This window comes from Carettochelys insculpta, chromosome 2 (assembly GCF_033958435.1).
Source record: "Carettochelys insculpta isolate YL-2023 chromosome 2, ASM3395843v1, whole genome shotgun sequence".
Lineage (NCBI taxonomy): Eukaryota > Metazoa > Chordata > Testudines > Carettochelyidae > Carettochelys > Carettochelys insculpta.
Window position 1 is genome coordinate 209217669 of NC_134138.1, and position 18320 is coordinate 209235988.

General features: G+C 41.0%; 1 protein-coding gene across 2 annotated transcripts in view; it reads left to right on the forward strand.

The window, feature by feature from the left end:
* Positions 1 to 18320, forward strand: part of ZNF385D (zinc finger protein 385D) — a 724747-nt gene that overhangs the window by 620306 nt on the left and 86121 nt on the right. For both annotated transcript variants that reach the window (XM_074984479.1, XM_074984480.1), the window contains one exon: positions 3292 to 3454. In XM_074984479.1, coding sequence (XP_074840580.1) covers positions 3292 to 3454 — 163 coding nt within the window. The remainder of the gene's footprint in view (positions 1 to 3291; positions 3455 to 18320) is intronic.

The following is an 18320-nucleotide window of genomic DNA, read 5'->3' on the forward strand; positions in this document are numbered from 1 at the left end:
TGGCTACACCCTGGCTGCTCTTTGAAAAGAACAGGCCAGGAAACACCACAGATTGAAAAATCTGATGCCATGGAGAACTGCTTTTTCTCAAAAAGTTTCCCTGGAGAATTGACATGTGTTTTTTCCAAAAGAATCTTTTGGAAAAAGGCACTCTGCCTCCTGCAAGAGCGGAAGAGGGCAGCTGGAAAAAGTGCAACATTCTTCCAATTTAATATCAAAAGAACGCATTTTGTGTATAGACACTCGGTGGGATTTTTCAAAGACCCCTAAATTTTTGAAAACACTTAATAGCGTAGAGGTAGCCTTTCTGTTTTCTTTCCCACTGGCTTCCTCCTGCTGGGTAAACAATTACATATTTGCATAGGGTTCCAGTTGAAAATGTAAGCTCATTTGGGAGCTGGTTAAATGCCTATGAACCAAATTATCCTGCCATGCATAGAACTACCTTTTACCTGTTAGGCTGTGGCCAAACTTGGGCAAAACTTCGAAATGGCCAGGCTAATGGCCCAATCAAAGAATACTAATGAGGCACTGAACTGAATATTCAGTGCCTCATTAACATTTGCATGCTGCTGGCCGCAATGCTTTGAGACAGCAACAAAGGGTCCTGTGGCACCTTATAGACTAACGGAAAAGTTTTGAGCATGAGCTTTCATGAGCACAGACTCACTCATGAGCACAGATGCATCTGATGAAGTGAGTCTGTGCTCACGAAAGCTCATGCTCAAAACTTTTCTGTTAGTCTATGAGGTGCCACAGGACCCTTCATTGCTGTTACAGATCCAGACTAACACGGCTACCCCTCTGATACAGTGCTTTGAAAGTGCTGCTTTTGAATGTGCGAGGCTTGGCACGGCTATATGGGGGTCCTTTTCAAAAGGACCCCATACATTTCAAACTCCCCTTATTCCTCTCAGCTTTTGAAGCACCACGGCTGGCACCGTGCAAATGCTAACGAGGTGCTGAATATTCAATTCAGCACCTCATTAGTATTCTTCGATTTGGCCATTAGCCTGGCCATTTTGAAATTTTGGCCAAGCGTGGCCACAACATTACTAATGATTATCTTGAAACAACCTCAGATTCATTTGTATCTCCACAAAGCATAGAGATTTTCCGAAATAAACAAAAACACAATAATCTTCTCCAAGCAGAATAACATAAACTGGTAGCCCTTTGTGGAAGGTGAGTGAAGGACAGTTCTCCACAGCAGCCATTTTTTACTTGTAAGTTGAAGCAATGCGTTTCTACTTGAAGCAATTCTGTTTCTATATTCCAGAGCACTGTAAAGGTCACAGATTCCCACACATGGCCTCATTGTGCCTTATTCGTATATTTGAAACCTCCTCAAACTCAAATGTGTGGAGCTGTACCAAGGAATGTGAAAGTCTGGGTGCACAAGAAATTCAAATTTGGTTCTCTGAAGCATCTTAAGAGGGTATGTCAAATGAATACCAGCTTAATCATATGTGTAGGGCCAGCTTCTGATAACTTTATTCACATGTAAGTAGTAAGGTACTAGACAGTGTAAGTAATTAAAACAGTGTCAGGGCCTGATTGCTCAAAATAAAATGGAATGCCTTTAAAAACACTTTTGGAGAGGCTAATCATACTTGGCTATACACCACAGAGATGATGCTGTAATTGAAAAAGTGTACAAACAGTATTATGCCATTTTAATGCATTCATCCTAACCTGTCATTGGTCCTTCAATTTAACAGTAATTAACATCACTTAACTGTTCATATTTGGCTTACAGTATGTCTCAGTGTTATGTGCCAGGAACTGTAAAAGTTGCATGATTGTGCTATTTCTGTTCAAGTTATCTCTAATTAATAACTTCACTGTCCAGTGTTCTTTCAATAAGGGTACCTACTATAGCACTTCAATAATTTAAGGGATAGAGAAATCAAGGTGTCGACCAAACTGAATGATGCATGTAAAATATATCGAACAGTGTTTTGTTGGGTTGGATGATCTCTCTCTCCTTTACTTTCCCCATCCTGAAAGCTCAGGCATCCAGGCAGAAAACATGACTTTTTATTGGTGCTGAGAAATATAAATAAACCTCAGTATGATGTAAATATTACCTTACCATTTCCTGGTCTCACCCGAGAAAATTTGCCATGAGATAATGTTCAAATAAATCTTTAACAGATTCTAGATAGCACGGCATCTTCCAACCTCTGCAGTATTGGTTTACTATGGCTCTGTTCCATTCAGTTCCATACATGATAAATTCCTGCTGTTTTCACTATAAGTTCCAATGCTACAGTAGAAAATATTTAGCTTTTGACTTTATGATAGTTAAAGATTGAGATCTTTCCTGAAGAATCAGTGGCTTTGTTTGTTGGCAAAAAGAGAATAGCTACAAATCAGGGTTGAAGTTTGGCAGCAGAAAACTTGCAGCATGTAACATCCCATTAATTTTTTAAACTGAAGGATTGGTTTTTGTTTTGCATAAGAGCCACAAAGATACTATTCAGGATGAGTGTCAACATCACCACCACTTTAAAATCAGATGTGTTTTACCCTTAAATACCCTGCAAAATATGTAGCATAAGAGTTATCACAGTGAATGCTTCAAGCAATAGTGATTCAAAGTTCTTTAGAGTTGTGTGAAAATCTGTAGTATACAAATTTGACCATGATCTGCTTACATCAAGTACCCAGAACATATCTGGCAATATGGTAGGCTTGGCCAGAGGGTCCTAAACTGAAAAGATCCTCTCACCTTGAATTTCAAAGGCTGTCTTTGTCACAGATATACATTGGCATGTCTGCCCTGAAGTCAGTTTGCTGTTAGGTGATGGGGATTTCTGGATGGTCAATCATTGCTTTCTATTTGAAAAGTGCCTGCTTCCAAGTTAGATGTAAATCATTCCCTACAGAAACCTGTGGCGAAATTTGTAACAGAAAGTGCATAAACTGTAGACCTATTTGAGGGAAAACATGTCTTCCTCCCGGCTCTCTGAGACTTTGAATCTTTCTGTGACAGCAAAAATCTCTTAAAAGCAAAACTGATAATGGAGATGTATTTTACATGTGGTAGAGCAAAGCTCTATTATATTGAGCTGAAAATAATATAGCATTAGATAATATTTATCATGTTGGGCATGTTGGAATATGGTTTCCCCTGTTTCCTAGGCATCATTCTATATATAATTTGGTCACTGGCTATGTATTGTGAACGGTACCCATTATTGAAAGGTAGTCTGTATTTGTAATAATACAGAGAATGCAACTTAGAAATGAGCCTGATTGCATGGTTCATTTTGTTCTCCTTTGTAGAGCCAGGCTGCGGCCCACTACAAAGGCACTAAACATGCCAAGAAGCTCAAAGCACTGGAAGCCATGAAAAATAAGCAGAAATCTGTTACTACCAAGGACAGCGCAAAGACTACCTTCACTTCCATCACTACCAATACCATCAATACCAGCTCTGACAAAACAGGTTAAGCGATAATCTTTGTTGTTTTATTTTTCTTGCTTAACTTCATGTCTGTTTGGTTATGTGCTTGCCACATTGATTCATGCTTGATCCATCTTTCTGTGCAATATTGATTTTGCTCTTCTTTTCAACACGCTTGTGTGAGTAAGATAGTCATGTAACTGACTTCTCTCTTGTGAAAAGAGGCTTGCCATTCTTTTAGGCTAGAATGCATATGTGTGACTCAAGTAATATTTATGGCAAATGAGCTATTACAAAGGAACTGCTGTAAATCCTGTAGTTTGTATGCAATGTCTCTATCTACATAATTACCTATGGCACATTTGTTTTAACTACAAACAATGTGGCAAATTGCACTAATTGTGTCCAGAAGCTTCTGAGTAAAGCACTGCTGGTAAAAGACATATTGTCCTAAATTTCAAACACTGCATTATTATTTAAAGTGCATGATTTTGAGCTGGATAATGGTTATGTAATCTCCACTCTACATAAACAGGTAAGTGTTATTGATACAAATTATTCTGCTAAACTGAGTCTTCAGGCTGGAATAATATTCTTTAAATTATTGTTTGGAGACTAAGTTCTTTTTCCTTACTGACAAAAGCCATGCAAGTGTCAGGTGAAGTCAATGGAATTCAATAAATCTAGTATTTTAAATATAGACTACTATGTTGCAAATTTCAAAGGAAGGATGTAAGTTTATAGAAGATCATTTTAGCGGTTCACAATAAATAATTGCTTTTATGTTTGCTTGCAATGTATTTATTGTATCAGACTCATGAAATCATACACAAAGTCTTACAGGAAAAAAATGAATGATGACCAAATAATGTGTAATATTCTAGTATTGCTGTTGAGAGCTGCTCATCTGGAACAATCTCTCCTATGTCAGTGGATTTGGTGTTTTAAATAGAAATATACGAACAGCTGAAAGAGTTTCAACAACAATATAGATCAAAACAAGCATTTAATTCTTTTTCTAGGGTCTTTATCAGAAGCCATATGCTAAATGTAGTATCTATGTTATGTGGAAATTAATGTTATAATTACTATTCAAAAATTGGGGTTTTTCTCAGGCTTGTCATTTACCTGAATATGGCATAAAAGGCACTTATTTATAAAGGTCTTTCTGATGCATCATGAGATTTTTCTAATACGGAATATAGACAATTTTTGAGTGACACTAAAAGCATTAATAACTGTGGAGCACTGTGGGGAAAGGAAAGAGATACTGAAATCTAGTTACAAAATAAAATAAAATAAAATAAAACTTATCCATAGTTTTCTATGTTGGATTTCTCTTACTTGATAGTGAACGGAATAGTTAGTTGATATTCTCAGAGTGAGTTTTGTGCAAAGGACTGACTTATTGCTGTACAAATGATCGTTTCAGATTTTTTACAGACAAGGGAGAAAGACAAAAATGAAATATTAAAAGGCTGCCACTTGTAATTGTTAAAATGTTTTGCTTGCATTGTTTTTATTTTATTTTGTTTATCTGAGGCAGACATTTGTTCAGAGGATAATCCAAATCTCATCAAAACCAGCGTGAGTCTTTCCATTGACTTTATGGGGCTTTCAGTCAACTCCGAAAGGGTTTTATGATCTACTGAATATCTGAGCTGAGTATTTTGAATCTGTGCTTATATCAGCATATTTGAAAGAAAACTGCCCTGTAATGGTTGCGAAGAGAAGCGCTGACCTGGGGAGAAGTTTCTTTATTTTTCAGCTCTCATTAATAACTTGCTGGAGACATTCAATCATTGGGTATGTGTTGTATGTGAACAATATGCCTTTGGTGGTTGGTTCAGAAATCTATACTAGCTTTGCCACTGGGCCATTACAGTGATTTAATTTTTAATGACACTACCTTGATATACAAAAATCAAATCCATGGCCCCAAACCTGCAAACCCGTAAGTGCTCGTATAAGTTAACTCATTAATTTCAGCCATGCTACTCACAGCACTGAAGTTACACATGTATAACTGTGTGCAATAGTGAGGATCTTGTTGCCATGCTAATATCAGATTAGCATGAAAACAGGGCTTGGTCTTGGGGTCTTGTAGAGGAGAAGAAAAAAGAAGAGAAAATGCTAATTGAAAGATCTGATTGTAAAAGTACCTCTGCTGAAGAAGACTCTGTTTCAAGGGATGCTGACATGAACTCAACAACTCAGAAACCAAAGCAGAAGAAAATAATGTGGCTAAATTAATTTCACAAAATATTACACACCCTCACCAAGTGTTGACATTTAAAGACATGGCAGAAAAACTCACCAAGCTTGCTGTTCTCACTTCTAAAATGTTCCGGCCAAAAAGAAGGATCATCAATAGATATCTGGAGCCCAATTCTGGACTCCGGATTTCTATTTGTGTAACTGAGCAGATCTGAACCTTCACATTTAAACACAATTTATATAGTAAACATTCTCTGCAGTAATAAAAGGAAAATGGCATGAAGATTTTGCGTAGTCACACGGCTAAAATTTCCTAAACAAAGCTGCACTATTTGGACCCATTATTCCCAGGGTCATTTGAGATTTCTTTTCATTTGCTTTCCATCCCTCATGTGGTTCATAGACTCTTCAGAATACAAATAATTTAGAAAAGGAAAAGACAGTCTTGTGCACCAAATATATACATTCTGGGAAATGTGGCTAAAAAAATCACACACTGTCATTCACATCACTGATCTGAATATCTTGCTGTTCCATATAGTTCCCCTAATTAATTACATAGCCCATTTTAAATAACTTCTGTTATGAGTCCCTCCTCTCATGGTTATTTGGAAATAGCTTTTTTTCCCCTTCATCTTCACTGAAGCTGTGCACAGAAGATAAATTCACCATCTTAAATAAGATGAGAAGGAGTCAAGTTCACAGCACCATTAATATATCACATTCAATGGTAATTAAATGGTAAATAACATATCAGCCAAAGCCCACTGTTCAAGATTTCTGTTCACTGGCTCTGCCTATCTTGTACAATTCCTACATCAGGAAACCTGCAGTGCTATGCAATAAAGATGATGAAAATGACCACATAATGTACAATTTAATGCAGGAGCTGAAGTAGCAGTGTGTTGTGTTGCTTCTCCCTAAAATGTTTTGTTCGTCAGTGGTGTCAATCCGTAGTAAATAACAGTGAGTATGCATGCAAGGTGTACAGCTTACAATCTTGAACAAATGATGGCACTGCCTACTAAGGGAGGAAATCAAGTTCTGAGAACCTCCATTCTGTGAAGGTCCATAATGTCTTAACCTTTCTCAATAACATCTAAAATCAGTCAGGGGCTTCATCTAGTTGGTCTAAATGAGTGAGATTCTTGGGAGCAGCAAAGTGCAATGCATGGATGTACTGACAATCACAACAATTTGAGAGGAAGGTGCCCTCCACTCAAAATACTGGATCTTTGTTGGCAGTTTAATATACATATTGTTGACATGCTGCAAAAATAGGATGTGAATTTGAATCTCAAGTTCATGCTCAATTTATGCTAATATGGACCACCAGCACTTAATTTTCCTTCCCTTTGCAGAATGCTTGAGAGGTGAAAAAAGTGCGTGTTTTCCACCACATTTAGACACATCACTGGAAATAAATTCCTATGAATCAAGTCCTGAAGGTTTAAGGTCAGAGAATTTGAGTATCATTTCATCTTCTTCTGTCTCCATATTTTGGAGGCCATGAGTAACTGGTGACCTATGTCTAACATCTGATATCAGTAGTGGCAGTCATTGAAAGAGATTTCACACACAGAGATCAAAGTGTTACGTGTTGTTTCTGGGTATCGTAAGCTGGGCCAGATCCTCATAGGTATTTAAGTACCCATTTCATGTTGATTTCAGTGGAATTTTAGTGCCTAGAGGAACTGGGGATTTAGGGTCAGACCCTCAAAATTCCTATGAAAGTCCCATGTAGCTAAATTCAAAACTCTTTTCTAACAAGCAAAGCAAAATTCTATTTAAGAGAACAGAAATAAATATTGCATGAGCCAGGCTGGGTGTGTTTGTGCGCTTGTGTGTGTATCAGACCTTTCTTCTAGCACAACGCCTATGATCTGAAAATGCTTTGCAGTTCACAGAGCTGTGACAGCATACATTATTTTCTCATGCAAGTAGGGTGACAAGTTCATACACATGATTTTATACTTGAAAGTGCAGATAGGAAAATAGGAGAAAAATAATAGTACATGAAATCTGAAGCAAAAATCAGATGCTATGGATAAGAAATTGTAGGGAAGCTGGGATTATACATCATATGAAGGGTTAAAAGAAGCGACATTTTTTGCGGAAAGAATCTGTCAAATATTAGCAAGCTTCTATAAGCCTTTAAAAATGATTTATTGGAAAACAGAAAATTCTCATATAATAGGACATTGAGAATGAACAGATGGCTGTTGGGCTTGAGATGGCACACAATTCCTAGCCAGTTTGCACAATCTTTAAATGGAGTCCAGGTGAGGCAGTTCAGCATCTGGTACAACCAAACGTCTGATGTGGTATTGAATGGAGACAAAGGAGATAAGCTGAAAGGGTAAGGGGAGATGAGGAACTTGGAAAGAGGAAGGCTGCGTCTACACTACAGCCCCCTTTCAAAAGGATGGCTTTCGAAACAAGACATCGAAAGCCACCTTTTTGAAAGGGAGTGTCCACACAGAGAAACACAGACCGAAGGTGTGATCTGCTTTTTTGAAAGTCCCGGAGTGCAATTTCAAAAATTAGCGTCCATGCTATCAGGGCGCTCTTTCGAAAGTACAGGCACAGGAAGTCTCGCAGGCAGGGTTGCATGGCGGACGAGCTCTTCCGGAACCGTGGCCCACCATCCCCTTAAAGGGCCCCTCCATCCCATACCTCAGCCTGCACACTTCAAGGGCCACCCACCTGTGCCCAGGCTCACACACTGAGGAGATCAAAGGAGGCACCCTGGGCCTCCATGGAACCCAAGCAGCCCCCTGTCCTCATCGAGGCTGGGGCCAGCGCACTGGCCATGGTCCTGGCTGCCGGGCAGCAGTGGCTGTGGGCAGCCAGCCTACTAGCCGCACTCCTGGAAGTCATCCTGAGGGTGCAACATTCCCAGCCAGTCCCCTGGGGCATCTGCTGCCTGTGGAGCTTTCCCACAAGCAGCAACTGGTGGGACTGGCTGGTGCTGGAGGACTGGGGCGATGACCGGTGGCTACGGAATTTCCAGATGACCAAGGGGACATTCCTAGAGCTGTGCCACTGCTCACTCCAGCCCTCGAGCACCAGAACACCCGCATGAGGCCAGCGCGCCCACTCCAGAAAAGGGTGGCCATTGCCCTCTGGAAATTGGCCACTCTGGACAGTCACTGATCCATTGGGCACCAGTTCGGGGTGGGCAGGGCCACCGTTGGGGCCATCCTCAATGAGGCAAGATGTGCACATGTGGGGGCCAGAGGATGGGGTACACTCTGGCATGGTGTCAAGTATCGGAGGGGTAGCCATGTTAGTCTGATCTGTAACAGCAATGAAGGGTCCTGTGGCACCTTATAGACTAACAGAAAAGTTTTGAGCATGAGCTTTCGTGAGCACAGACTCAGTTCACCCTGGTGGCGTGGGCGGATGGCCTGGTGGCGGCCCTGCACAGTCCCTGCTTAGGATCCAGGCCGCTCCCCCTCAACCTCCTGGTGGGGCTGGTCCGGCCATTGGCTGTAGGAGCTGTGGAGACAGAAGGGGGGGGGGATGGGCTATTAGTCCCAGGTGCAGATTCCCATGTCCTGCCCACCCCACTTCCCAGGGTCCATGTGCCTGGGTGCCCTGCAGGGGTACCGAGGATACCCCCCTGCACTGTTCCCTGGTTCCTCCAAGTCTGGCCAGCCCGTGGTTCTGGCCCATCTATGTGGTGCTGAGTGCCGCACATCATCCCCTGGAGCCCAGGGAGCATAGCTGTCCAGAGTCCACATGCATCTGGGCTGGTGACCATGTGGGATGCCTGTGACCACCCTGGGTGGGACCTGACACTCTCTCCCTGGGCACTAGGGAGGTTGTTGTGCACACCACCTACCTATGGGTTCCTCCGGGAAGTCAGGTGAGGCACAGTCAGACAGAGCCTGGCTGGACGGCCTGGATGGGAGGTCGATGATGTGGGCTCACTCGCTTGAGCTCTCGTTGTCGCTGGTGGGGTCAAGTTGCTGTGCTGTCCGCGGTTGCTTGGAGCTGGCTGATGGTCCCAGATGCTCCTTGACCTCTGTCGCTGTCTCCGGCTCAGTGTCAGCCATGGACATGTCGAGGAGGATGGTGGGGGGTGCAGCCTCCTTCGGCCCCAGGAAGTGGAGGAGCTCCTTGTAGTAGGAGCAGCTTGTGGGGGCTGCCTCCAACCGCCCGGCTGCGTCCTGGGCTCTGCAATACCCCTGCTGCAGTTCTTTCACCTTCAACCAGACCTGGTCCGGTGTGTGGGTGGGGTAGCTGCGGCCAAGCAGCCCCTTTGCCAGCCGCTCGAAGGCGACCACATTGCAGCGACGGACTCCCATTTATTGGAGAACCTCCTCATCCTCCCGTAGGGAGCGGAGGTCCTGGTTCTTGGCCTCTGTCCAGGAGGGGGCTTGATGCTTCGGGGCCTGACCCATCTCCTGGGATGACTCCCCCCTGTCTTTGGAGGGCTGCTGGGGTGGGCGGGGGTCTGGGTGGCTGGCCAGCCATGGGTCTGGGTGGTGTGGGGGACTGGCTGGCCATCGCGGTGGCTGGTGAGCTGGAGATCAGCATGGCCTCACTGCTGCCTGCACACTCTCAGCTTCCTGCCTGAGGGTTTCTGGGAGCCTGCGTCCTTAAGCACAGCCAGATGCTAGAACCATAGAGCTCCGTCTGTGCTATGAGCGGCACCGCCGCCTGCCAGCTGATTGGCACCATGGAGGACTCCCTCTTTCGAAAGAGCGGGCCATGGAGCCTCTACACTTACTCTCTTTCGAAATTATCTTTGGAAGGAGGGCGCTCTTCCCACCCCGGGAACAGAGGACGGACTTTGAAAGAACGTGGCAGTTCTTTTGAAGTTACTTTCGAAAGAGCAGTGCGTGTGTGTGGATGCTCCGTGGGTTCTTTCGAAAGAGCTCGGTCTTCTGATCCTAATTTTGAATGTACTTGCTAGTGTAGACACTGCCAAAATGACTGGGGGGGAACTTAGAGGAAGAGAGCACAATATCAAGAACAGATGGCAAAAAGTAGAGATGAGGTGACAGAAATGACACAACAGTCTGTTTCATTGTTATGTAGTGTGCTGAAAAGAGTGACACTCCTAGCATATCCCTTTGTGAAAATTATACAGGTTTATTGAGATGCACTTCTAACCTGGTTTTCAAATACAAAAAGCTGGCTGACATCTGTAGTTGGAACATTCACAGTTGCCATCACCAAGAATCCTGATTCATATTTCATTACAGTTTCAAATTGCTGCTTTACAATTTTTGCTGAAATACAAGGAAAATGCAAAACTATAGATTCTGGGCTTATTTAGATTTCTTTTTGAATATTTGCATTGTGTCATATTTAGTCTCCATTGTCTTTGACAGCTTGATCTTTTCTGCTCATTTCTTGGTGTGTCAGACACATCCAATCTGCAATCTGTATGTCTAGCTTGGAAAATATTTTCCATCATGTAAGGTCTTAGAAGTTAGAAGCTGAATTCAGACCTAAGTAAACAGGTGCAGCTCCACTGACTTCATTGTAATTGCAGCCATTTACACTAGGGCTAAATTTGGTGCAGGGAGTTGAGAAACTGAGTTCTCAACCTCTAGTCTGACCCATGCTGCTATTGCAAAAGGAAACCTCACATCCAATTCAATGAATCATTTTTCTAAAAGTGAAACTAGTTAACTTCTAAGATTACACAGTTTTCCTCCTGATGTATGTAGTATGTGAAGGAGAAAGAGTGACAATGAGTAAGTAACAAGCCCAATCTGAACAATTCATAATTTATTTGCGAAGGTTAGCTACTTTTTCTGCTCACAGAATACCCATTTTTGTAAGATTTGTTGTTCAAATTTCTTTGACCAATTTGAGTATTTTTACACTGTGTGGAATGTCTTTCAATATCAAAATTTGAGCTATATTGGTTAGCTCTGGTTAATGTGCTGGTACTGTTTCTTACTGGATAAATATAACTCTTCAAATAAGTAGGGGTGATCAATTAATTTCTCCAGGAGAGGAAACAGTTTAGGAGAAGATGGTTAGAGTTGCACAGGATTAGGGAATTGCATAAAAATCCTCCTCATTTTGAGACATATTGGCCAAAACATCATTCTTAGTAAAATTAGGCAATTGAAGAATGTATTGATTAGTTTTGACTAGACTATAAACTCAACTGTTTCTCACCATAGTTATGCAAAGTAATTGTGTAGTTGTGGTGGTGTAGAGTTCTAGCTGTAAAATCTGCAGCAAGATCTTTGTGTGAATTGCATAATTGTCTTTCTAATTTGAATTGCAAGCTTACAATGCTTGCAAGTTTAAAATTCACCATCAGTGGACCTGACAGATTTGCCCAGGCCGTAGGGAAAGGTGAGGGGTGCTGGGAAGAGAGCTAGCATCCCTCCAGGCAGCCCTAAATGCCACCTGGAGAGAACCGTGGAGAGCTAAATAAGTGATTTAAAGGGCTCAGGGTCATGGCCACTGTCACGGCTGCAGTAGTAGCAGTGGTGGCAGAAGGGAGTCCTGGGGCAACTGCTCACCATCCACAACTGTGCGGTGATCCACAACAGCTCTGATGAGGCCTCATGTAATCACTAAACTTAACACTTTGTTGTCATAGTGTTCGTCAGTGAAGAATGTTGTGTTAGGTAGCAAATGAGAGCTTGTATCATGCCGGTCACCATAAACATTGTGAGATGTATGTACACATGTTCTTCTTCTAAGGCAGAGAAGTAATTGTATCACCCCTAGCTTTGGGAGCCTTCAGAACATGTCACAAGGTGTGCAAGCGATCTCAGTGAGTTCTTCTGAGAAACGGAGGAAATTAAATATACGCATTGTGTTATTTGCCCTGGGATGTTTGTGACGCTGATTGACTTCTCCACTCACAATTCCAGAGAGTGCCTCTTTGCCTAACACATTTCTATTATGGCTCAAAATTGTCAAATCCATGTTTATTTCAGATATATACAGGGCTGCATTTGAAATTCATCTCCAGGACCAGGCCTGGAAAAGGACTCCTATTAGAAAAGTAGTTACAGACAGCACCTCAATGTTTTAACATTTTTGCATCATATCAGCTTTTTAATATAATTTTCTCTTAATTAAGAACATAAATTGAATTTATAGCAGTCCGAATAGTTATAAAAAGATATGAATGTTTAATATATCTCAAATTCATGATAATATTTTATATTAACTGAAATCTACTGTTAGATTCAGAGCAATTTAATGTACACAGGCCCCCTGACAGGGGGAGAGAGGAAAAGGGGTTCATTTGCTCTGGGCCCCTTTGAAGTGCCATAGCAGTTCTGCTCATATGCTCTGTGTGGCTGTGAGGAAGATGGGGTCAGCGCTGTGGTCCCGGCAATGCTAAGTGCTGACTGCTCTTGGCCACACCCCTTCAGAACTTGGCTATGCCCTTTCCACGGTATGGCACCAGACCCCCACTCCTACCTTGCCCTGGGGTCCATGGTGGCTTTCGGATCCACTGAATGTACAGTCCAAGTATAAAGTGTGCCAAAATGTTATAGACTGTGAATACACCTGCAAATAGCTGGAACTCTTAAATATTCTAACGCCCAAAAAGGTAGTGTAGTGCAGTACATGTTTATATAGAGTAACAATGCTTCGTGACATCACCCCTTGTTGTATCAGCAAGCCTGCAGTAATTTTAATGTATAATGGCTAAATACTATTTCAGTCATTAAAGGCAGGTCAGCCTTAATGGGCTGCCTGCTGTGTCCAGGACTGTAGAGATTATTGCTACGTAAATCTCTCCCTTCACAAACCTCTTCATTCACAACTGCATGACAACTGATGATTTTCACTTCTGAATATTTTATGCATTTCTGGTTCGTATGCACTCCTTGCTTCATATATCTTGGAGAAGGGACACCAGAGTTGTATGTTTGGAATAGCATGTGAGTCTTTTTAAATCATTGCTTGTTAATTTATACATTAATGGTGAGATACAGCTAGGGGACCTGGACACCCCAATTCCCATTAATTTTAATGGGATTGGACATCTTTAACCCCCAGGTAACTTTCAAAATCCCACAATGGATGTCTGCTTTTTAAGATGCTATTTAGAAAGTAAGAGTTGTAGATGTAGCCTGGCATCAACAGAGCAAATGGCACATAGTTTCATAGATGCTATCATTACATGCCTGAGAATTGCAGATTATGGATGCACAATTATCTAACATCTTGATTACATTCATGAAAAATTCAGTGTGACCCCAACTTGGAACATTTGATCAAGCCCCTTCATCCTTGACTTTAAATTACCTTGGCTTTGACTTTTCCATATTTTAGACCATCCATAATTAATTGCAGCACAAAATTTTATCAGTATTCCACAGGCAGTAGTACAATTTTTGCATTTGAACTCAGTAGTAATTTGAGAAACAACAGATTTCCTTTATATTTTTGTGTAGAAGAACACCTCTTTCTTTCTTTCTTTTTCTTTCTAGTGCCATCACATGGTAACACAAAATACAATAATTTATAAGCACATCAATTGATTATTAATGTGTAATAAAATATTTTTATTGCATCTCTATGCCTGTGGGTACATTGCTTCCAAAAGTGGAATGCCAATGTGCAAGATTGAAAATGCAAATGAAGCATGGATTTACATATCTCACATGATTGTGCTTCTGGAAGAGGCTATTCCAGAAGCAAAAACAGCCATGTAGACAAAGTACCTTCGAAAATAAACCCTGTTTTTGAAAGAACTCTTCTTCCTGAAACAAAATAGGAAGGTTTCTTTCGAAAATCAGGTTTGTTTTTGAAGGAACCGCGTCTACATGGCTGTTTTTATTTCTGGAGAAACCTCTTCTGGAAGTGAAACTGCAAGAGAATGTGCAAATGAGGCATGAGATATGTAAATCTACACTTCATTTGCATTTTTGATCTCACTTATTTGCATTCCATTTCTGGAAGCAGAATGTAGTGTAAATGTAGCCTGTATGTTGCAACTAAGGGTTTCGTGATATGAACACAATAACTGTGTCTGCACTACAGACTTCTGTTGACAGAAGTTGCTGTCAACAGATATTTCCCGACAGAACCTCTGTCTACAAAACATGTCAACACCTAGTATAAGCTCGCCTGTCAATGCCCTCTGTCGACAGAGAGTGGCAAGACTGCCCATCCATCTGTTGACTGAACAACTAACTGGAAGCTCTGCAAACAGCTCTGCCTGATGAACTGGAAACCTTCTCTGTCCACAGAGGGTGCTCTGGAGCATCTACACTATTTTTTTGTTGACAGAATCTGTCAAGAGAGGTGCTATGCCTCGTATGGTCAAGGCAGAACTCTTCTAGGAGAACTGCTATGTTCTGTCCACAGATTCTCAACAGAACTCATTTGTAGTGTGGGCGCTCCCTAATTTTATTGACAGAAGGCCTCTTCTGTTGACAGAACTCTGTAATGTAGACTCAGCTGATGCATTTTCTGTGGACCCAGCTGCTTTTGATTAGACTTGCCTGGACAACCATTTTATGCCAAATAGGCCATCAGAGCAAACTTCTGTCATTCATAAGGCTGGCTTATCCTATCCAGGTAGATAGAAAGCAAAATGCTTTTGTTAGTGTAGGACATATGTATTTTACACTAGAACATTTAATAGAGGCTTTGATTGCATTTCCATTGTCAGCTTGTTTGTTGCTGAAACTCTTGGAATAATTTCTAGTTTATCAAGCAGTATCTGTACACTCATCAGCTTTGTCATATAAACTGAATACCGGTTACATGAGACAATAGACTTTGTCTGCAAGTTGCTCCTTCCAGAGTGTGTAGTGCTTTGCTGTTGCTTAAACAGTCCTGAAGCTAGTTACTGAGGCGGGGGTCAAGTCACCGTAGCCATTGGTCTCTGACAAGAGATTTTAGCATTGCAATATTTCTCCCATTTATAATAAACTCTTAGGATTAGAGATTTATTATATTAATCTGCTTGTTTATTAGTTTATGGACTAATTTGCAATGTTTTGGAACCACGCCCATGACCCTGTACTTGCAGATAGTTGTTAATATTTTGAGTGTCTGGAAAATTATATCAGTGCTCTCCATAGAAGTACAACTGGGGAAAGATATCTTCCTTGAAGCTCTCCAATATCTTCAAGCTTCTGAGTGAAACAGTTGTTAATGTAGAAGAATAACAGTGATTCTTTGTGCTACCTGGGGGTGTTTTGTGGTTTTCACTTTGTATTAGATATGAAGATGAGCAGTGCAGACCCAAGCAATGCATAGGGTCTCTAACTCCAAATCAGGGTAAGAACTAGTAAAGATAAGCCACACTCCCATAGCCCCTACTTAGAAGAGTGAAAAAGGTGTGCTGAATGCATGCTATCGTCAACTGGCAAATGTAACAATATAAGTCAACATTAGGTGATGAACCCCTTAACAGCCTCCACAAAACAGGTCCCCTCATACTACACACACACCCCTCCAGCCATTCTGCTGCACCCAGTAGAAACTGGAACAACAGAAGCTGTAGTTCTATATAGGTCCAATATTCTAAGGGTGACATTCAGAAAAAATCAGTGGGAGTAGCGTTAGGCCAAACAGTCATCCTCAAAGCATATTTTATTTCCATTATAATATATCTAAAATAGTGTTATTTCAGCATCTGCCATACTAATTAGCCATATTAACTCTGGTATCTGTCATTGCCAAAAAAAAAAACAGGAAAAGCTTTTAGTTATATTCTAAATATATGAGATACAACCCTCTTAAAAACAAATCTTAGGATACATGTTTCAGTTTCACCCTCTTGAATCTAATTGTACTCAGATTTACTTTCCTGCTTCTGTAGCCCAGCCCCTTGCTATGCTGATATATCAGACAACTACTCTCTCAAAACTAAAAACCCTCTTTTAAAAACACTTCTTCAGTAAGATGTATTAGTATTATGGGAAGCTGCTAGCAATGCAAGAAAGTTAAGGCTAAAAACTATAGAAAATTGATAAAGGAAGCAAAAGTTGAGAAGAAGAAATGCAGGGGGAAAGAGTTAAGGACAAAGAAACTGAAACTGATAAGTCCGTTCAGTCTAGAAGACAAAGGAATAAGAAGATCCAGTGGCTGGAAGATGATACTAGACAAAATCAGTTTGGGTATAATGCGCAAATTTTTAAGTGAGGATAACTAACCATTGGAAAAGTTTACCAAACAAGAACTCATTCAGGGTAGTCCTATGGCTTGTGTTATACATGTGTCAGAGTAGATTATCAGAACGGAGCCGTTTAGTCTTAAAAATCCATGCACCTCTAATCCACTGAAGAAATATGTGCACATGACTACCCTTTCCTCTTCCACAAATGTGCGTCTGCATATGCCTTTTCATCTGGTGTATTGTGCAGTTGAACAGTGCTGTAATTTAGGTTCCATTGTGGTGAACATTTATGCTTATGTTTAATTTTAAGTGAAGGACTAGTCCCTTTGGCTTCTGTGAAACTATGTACATGCTCAAAGCTAAAGATCAGTCCCTTAGTTTGTATCCTGCATGGTCAATAACTATTTATCTTTCTGCGTTTTGTACAGTACAGCCCACTTGATGAGTTCTCAATAAATAACATACAAATCAAAACCCAGCAATTTTAATTGCTGGGTATAGATTTTTTTCATGGTTGTGTAAGCCACAGAGCTGTATGAATCTTGTCTTGAGAGCAATAATCTCTCTATTCTTAACTGTGTCATAAAAACGAGATTGGTGGCTTTAAAGTAATTGACTGAAAGAGTAATTGCTTTTTACTCTTATAACATTTGTAATATTTTCTTTCTGTCTTTGTAGACTTAGACATTATAAGACAATTCAAATGTATGTTCTTATTCTCCATGATCTACATTTACAAGCAATATTGTCCCCTCACAACTTTTAATCAGAATTTAGTTTGTTTTGTTTCTTCCAATCCCTTACACTTAACTGAAAAATATGCTTTTGAAGGGATTCACAATTATCCCTAGTCTGATCCGCTGGATCTTTGTTAATGAAAATGTAGATAACATCATTTTCAGATTCATTTTGTTTATTTCCACTCAGTACTAAGGGTGAGCAAAATTCCTGTCAGGTGCACTTTTTGACCACACTTTCCAAGTTTATATTTCTGCATGCGAAAAGATATTCTCTTACATTAGAGCCCCCAGAAGAGCATTTCAAGTTCATCTACATTATCATGGGAACCCTGAGACATCTGCTGTACAATTTAAATCCTTTTCTTTGCTACATCCAGGTTTTTACTCTTTCTGGTCCAAAGGTGTCTATTTTCTGTTCCACTGGTTTAATGGCTGAAAGTGATGTTTCTAGCATACCCTCAGCAGATCTATTTGAAAGTGCCATTAATAGATGACTCACTTCACTCGCCCTACCAGTTTACTAGTTGTGGTTGCCATTAATATATCAACATCCACTGACAGTTGTTTTCTTATTTTAAATACAGGAAGATTACAATATCTCAATCACTGGATGCTAACCAGAGCAGTCTTCAGAAGTTTGTGTCTGAATTTGCAGATTATTTTTATATCACATATTTCAGTCCATACCAACCACTATACCCCATTACTGGTCTTTCCAACAGCCACCGTGGGCTGTCAGGCAATGTATGCGTGAGGATGGTTCTGCAGCCCCATAAGCAGGGCCAAAGGTGGAAGGGGTAGGGCTAAGGACACTCAGCTGTCCAGAGCTGTGCAGAGTGGCACTTGCCAGCACTTCAGTGGGTCGTGGTTCTCC